The 5,906-nt window shown below is 43.4% G+C and overlaps 1 protein-coding gene across 1 annotated transcript; it reads right to left on the reverse strand.

The window, feature by feature from the left end:
- Positions 1–4,026: 4,026 nt before the first annotated feature.
- On the reverse strand, positions 4,027–5,203 carry LOC147338470 (uncharacterized). The gene is made up of 3 exons (XM_086298107.1): positions 4,921–5,203; positions 4,712–4,841; positions 4,027–4,358 (listed from the first exon to the last, which is right to left on the reverse strand). Exons 1-3 carry the CDS (start codon positions 4,982–4,984, stop codon positions 4,244–4,246), a joined length of 309 nt encoding a protein of 102 aa, XP_086154233.1. The 5' UTR covers positions 4,985–5,203; the 3' UTR covers positions 4,027–4,243.
- Positions 5,204–5,906: the final 703 nt, after the last annotated feature.

Here is a 5,906-nt window from a genome sequence, read left to right on the forward strand (position 1 = left end):
CCCTACCTGGCCCCCCCAACAAAAATTTTCTAGACACGCCACTGCCGCCGGCTCCACTGATTAACCAAGAAGATGTTATGCAAAGAGTGCAGGAGAGCTGCGTCTGCACCATAAAGCAACACAAATAACCCGAGAACACCCAGAACTGTAGAGTAACAATCACCCAACATCAGCTCAGACGTCCATGACAGCGAGGCTGTGCAGCATCCACTCACAGAGAAACACTCAAATCGCATTTCACGTGGTCAAAGATAAGTGCCGACTAACCACGGTGAGTAATGAGAGCTTCAGGAAAATGGTCAGCTTACTGGCAAAACATCTGTTGTTACCTCATGCAGTTGTTTTTCAAAGCAGCAAAACGTCGCTCGTGCAGGAACAACAAACACAGACTTTAGATCTTCCTTCTAGGAGATGAACGAACACTTGATTCATCTGCAGATATTCATTTATAAAGAATAACTACAGGAATGTTGCATTATGTAAAAGTGGAAACAGCACCCTGCTGATTTAAATTTCTGCAAAGTTTTGCGAAAAAATGTTATGAATTTATTTTATTTTGGTGCAAATATTTGTACAGATGTGAAACCATCGAAAAATCCGTGAACGATTGTAACAAATAATCAAAATAACGGCTTAAACCGCGCAGCCGCGCTGAACATTCATCACTTTTTATGGAGTTTTAAAAATTTTAGGGAAAAAACAATACAAAAGGAATATAACATCTTCTGGTTTTTCCTGCAGCTAAAACAAAGTCCGACTGTAACTCTGCACACGTCACTGCTGACCTGGTGGATGTTAGAGGTTCAAGTGTCCTGTTTCCAGCCGTGTTTGTTTTTAATGACGAGCTCGGCGTATGTAAAGTAATCCCTGTGCACCGCTGTGCTCTACACGCTCCGTTTATCACAGGTTTGTCTATCGTTGGCTCTCTGTGATGTCAAGTGGATCTCCTTATATGGTCATCTCCAGTCCACAGCCCTGGCTGTGAGTGCAGAACCACCCCATGCTCAAACCTTTGTGTCTGTGAGCCACTCAGAAGATTGCTTTAAAAGGGGGAGGAGCTATAAGAGTTCAACGCTCAGTAAGATATGAAAGCGTTGTTTGGTATCGTGAGTCAGAGCAAAAGCAGGGAGCTGGAAATGAGTCGTTCCCAAAGCCTTTTCCGAACGTTGAATTCTCCCTTTGTTTTCTGAGGAGCTCCAAACTGTGGTCTTAATAATCTTACTCCTCTCTGTGGCTGCTAGGAGACACTGTGTCTGTAGTAATACACTATTTTTGTACACACACACACACACACAGTGCACCAATCTAATTACAGTATGATTGTCTGGAGAGCATCAGTGTAATGGAAGATCACATTTCTTCCTCTTGGTTCTTTCAGTTTTAATCAGATAACTGAAAGAAGATTCTCAGCATCGTCTTTTCTTCCCGTTTGCTTTCGGACTGTGACGCTGACCCGGCTCTCGAGTTTCGGGATGTTGGAGTGTCCTCGAATGGACCATCGGTGCTCGCAGAAGCCGGTGATGAAAACTTCACTGTGATGGATTGCACAGCACAGACGCCGTCACGTCTCAGAGAGGATTTTTCAGAGGGAGTCGATGGCAGCCTGGAGGGAAGAAAGTCATTTAAAAACCAATCAGCGGAGGTGTCGAAGCATTTTTGAGAACCACCAACTCGGTCCTTTAATGTGCACAGAAATTCGTGTCCTTCATTCTTTAACCGCTCACGTCTTTCTGGCATTTTTAAAATAAAATTACACTTGGATTCATTTGCTGTGATGAATGCTTTGGATTGTTTTATTGCACTCGAAGCTCCCGAGCAGTTTTAATGACTACACGACAGAAAAATGTGACTTAAAAAGAGGCCTTAGAGAACGAGATGGTGGGCTGCACTGTATTGAATGGAAGGACTAGTTAGCAATGAGAAAAATGCAACACTGCAGTCAGCAGCGATGAATTACACACTGTGGTAACGACTTCCTGTGGAGCTTTATTATAAAGAAACTAAAACAGTGTTTAAATTCAAAAGTCACCCTCCTTCAGTGACCGGCTAATACCAGAAATGACCGTAAAGCCTGCAGTTCCTCTACCGTCCAGCAGAGGCAGCAGTGAGTCAGTCCCCATAGACTCCCATGTTAAAGCTTTACAGCAGAAACAAACATGTTTACAGCCTGATACACAAACTGTTTCATCTCTATAGATAATTTTCCTAACATAACACCTGTTTTATAACTCACCTGGATTAAAGTTTGTATTATTAGGGGCGTGGCATCACTGACTGACAGGTGGATGGTGACACAGGTGGCTGTAGCTGCTAGCTCTTTGCTAGACTTCACCTCAGCTAACTGGAGTCCCTGAACTGGACCTGTGGACTGAGATGTTATGTATCTGTGTCTGTGTGATCCTCTCGTTCACTCTGCCTTCTTTTCCCAGCTTAAAACAAATCTAGAACATTTAAAAAAATAAATAAAAGTGGAGCCTCCTGATGGCGTCTAAATCTTGGACAGAATTATTCACACCTCTGCTGATAGAAATGTAATGTCAGATCAAATATGGTCCTCACTGTAAGACGGGCAGGCAGACTGATGATGCTGAAATTTGGCAGGAAATCAGCTCCAGATGGCGAATTTCTGTGTTTCCTTTCAGTAAAACAGAAAAGTTTCAGATGAGAAATCTGCAGGGAGTTTGTGCTTTTTGCCCTGAATTACATTCATTTGTGCAGCTCATACACATTAAACAGGCTGAAATAAACTGGAGCTGCTGTAACTCTGCCGTCACAGCTTCATGCACATTTCTACTCTGAACAAAAACCAAAAGGTCTGACTTTGATGTATCTCATTATTAGATTTTGTCATCAGTTTAAATTCAGCTGCACTTTTCCTCCAAATGATTTGTGCTGGAAGCCGGACGGATCATTTCTGTGTTTGCTGCCTTTGTGTGCATGGCTGTCTTCAGATGTGTCGTCACGCTGACATCTGCTGTTATCGTTCGTGTTCGAGACGCAGATGGAGGCTGTGCGAGAGCCTCTTTCTGTCTCTGCAGAACTTGTTTGACACTTGTTGGCACGACGGCTTCGGTTTAAATTACAAACAATGGGAACATTGAAGTCCAACAGGCACTCGTTCTTCTCTTCTATCACTTCTTGTTTTCCTCCAACCCGCACGGCCTGCTGTCCTCACAGGAGACGAGGCTAACGGCGTGACACTCACGTGTCCTTCACCCCCTGCATCTTCTCCTTCATCATCCTTTGTCCGATATATCCAATATATCCACTCTCCCCCGTCTGCACATGTGCAAACCATCTCAGCCTCGCTCTTCTAACTTTAACTCCAAACCACAAAATATTCTAAACAGCAGCACATGAGCGGTCCTAGGTTTTATGAGCCCCGCCCCCAAACCGTGTACTCCTAGCAACAGTCTCAAGCTTAGATAAATGAGGACGGTTGAATCAGGAAGGGCGTAAATCCATAATATCCAAATCAAACATGCAGATCATCAGCTGCACTAATAATGAAATAAACAAACTGATTGATATTAATAAATAAAGTTCACTGAGTAGTGGACACCACAGTTTTGACTGTATTGAAAGAGCTGTAGCGGTGCTTTGGCGCACCCTGCTGGTGATATATGAGTTGTATTATATTGGAAGGAATATTTACAGACTGACATATTAAGAATAATGGAATAAGTTCTTAGCTTGAGTTCTTGTGCTTAAAATGTATGCTTTTATTTTGATAGGGGACAGGAAGGGTTTTTTTTAACCTCTCAGTGTCTCTGCATCTGTTTGAATTTTGACTTTGATAATTCTGGATTGAGTCACCGTCTACCTGAGAGGGACAAAGTGGCGCGTCGAGCTTCTGGAGAGCTACAATCGCTGTTTACTGTCTCCACTGAAACGTCTCATAATATTATCTAAGAACAGCACGTATAATGTGACAAGCTTGTGGAACTCCATGACTAACCTTTGTGTGTGAGGAAGACATCCAACTCAGATTCAAACTCCAAAATAAATTGCAGAGAATACTAAAGTTCAAAAGTCTTTTATTCTGAAAGGTTCAGGTGTACTACTTGGTATTATCTCAGTTTAAAAAAACAACAAAACACATGAAAGGTTTAAATAATTCAGTTTTCTTTGAAATCATCAGAAATATTGGGTTTAAGTTCTGTCACAGTTCAAACATGAACATGAGCACCGAGCTGTAAAAATCATTGATGCTTGACGGACACGCCCACAAAGGAACAACGTGTCAAACTTTCGGGGCTCCTGACTGTCGGGATTTCTTCTTAAATTCTTTCAGATGCATCTGCGCGTGTTTCCATTCAGGGTCGAGGCAGAACTTCTTTTTGGTCTCAGTGGTGACTCTGTAAGAAACACACAATGCACACTGTAAGGAACGTGCACAGCACCAGTGATGGGAAGAAGCTGAAAGGCACAAAATACCCGAAAACACGTAAAAATGCTTCATTCAAAATCATTTTAAAAAAGTGGAACGGATGATGAACCCAGTGAGAATGATCACATGAAGCAGATTTACAGGTCTAATGATTTGGAGACCAAAAATGGAGCAAAGAGACTAAAACTAAAGCTGCAGCTGAGCAGCTGATCAGGGAGCCACAGTAACACGAAGTAATTATGCCAGCTGCAAAACTCAAAACTCCAAATTAGATAACATGAATGTTCAACACCTGTCACATGACTTTCTGTGTTTACTCACATGATCGCTTCAAGGTTGCAGCCGCTGCTCTTCATCACATGCTTCACCTTTGTCACTGGTATGTGGATTTTATTAGTGACGGCCTCGCAGCATTCGACACCGTTTGTCACCATGTCTATAGCGACTGGCACTGTGGACACACACACAGAGTTAATACGAGTGCAGCTCAGACTCACGGCGCTCAGAGGTCAGAGGTCAGCGGTACTCACTGGCAGAGCTGTGCTTCAGGAAGCAGATGAGCGTCAGGACTGTGAGAGCCAGCAGAGTCTTCATGGTTCCCGACACAGACAGATGTTCTTCTGTTGGAATGTGCAGGGCTGATGTGCTCTGAGCTGCTCGCTGCTCCCTTTATATCCGACGTCCACGTTCATGGCTCAGTGTGTTCTAAGAAGTCACGGTTCCCCTTTGGTTCCACTTCTCTTTTCTCCTTTCTTTAATACAGAGAAACAAAAATCGTTTTTGTGCTGCATTCTCTGAAGAAGTTTAACAGCTCTGATTTTAAAGCCTGAGGTTTATCTGAAAATTACACCCTCAGCAGCTGTGTACACCACAAACCACACAGAGCTTTCTCAGAGTGTCACAGTGACAAAACGTCCACTTAACTTCCATTAGAAGGTCCAAATCCAAATACAGAGTCCGCTTTATTTACCCACAGTCGTGATCGATGGCAGCGTGACGTGACGATGTTTAATGAAAGCTGCATCGTGGCGTTCAGGAGTAAAACACAGTGGAGGTTTCATCCTACATCAGCTGTTTAAATGCTTTCCACACATCAGCTCTCTGCAGGAGCCTCATCATAATCCTCGGGGAAGCCGATCCATCCGCCATGGACTCTGCAGTTCAATGATTTAATGCCACATGAACGTCTTTCTTCTTCTTTCTTTTCTAATGTAAACATCTATCTGCTTTCTTTACTGCTATTCCAGGTCAGGGCTGTAGGGGTGCTACAGCCCAGCCCAGCCAATAGGGAGAGAGGCAGGTACATCCTGAGCAGGTCGCCGTCTGTCACAGGGCTGACTCAGAGACAGACCGCCATTCACACCTATGACCAATCATGAATCACCTGTTAGTCTAATGTGCTGCAGACTGCGGGAAAAAGCCAGAAAGAACCCACATGCAGAAAGGCGAGAGTGATGTAATATCGATGAGAAGAGAAGAAATTTGTAGTAAAACGTAATTAAAGGGGACTTATTTT

The sequence above is a fragment of the Aulonocara sp. 'chitande type north' Nkhata Bay genome, linkage group LG1 (assembly GCF_057382095.1).
Source record: "Aulonocara sp. 'chitande type north' Nkhata Bay isolate Kocher_YH1m ecotype deep benthic linkage group LG1, A_spYH_male_GT1.1, whole genome shotgun sequence".
NCBI classification, from domain to species: Eukaryota; Metazoa; Chordata; class Actinopteri; order Cichliformes; family Cichlidae; genus Aulonocara; species Aulonocara sp. 'chitande type north' Nkhata Bay.

What these genes read in the sequence shown, in the direction of transcription:
- LOC147338470 (XM_086298107.1), bottom strand. Translation starts at nt 4,984, where the DNA reads ATGAAGACTCTGCTGGCTCTCACAGTCCTGACGCTCATCTGCTTCCTG. An exon ending in CCTGAAGCACAGCTCTGCCA is followed by an intron (nt 4,842 to 4,920) that starts GTGAGTACCGCT and finishes GTGTGTCCACAG; the next exon opens with TGCCAGTCGCTATAGACATG. An exon ending in TGCAACCTTGAAGCGATCAT is followed by an intron (nt 4,359 to 4,711) that starts GTGAGTAAACAC and finishes TGTTTCTTACAG; the next exon opens with AGTCACCACTGAGACCAAAA.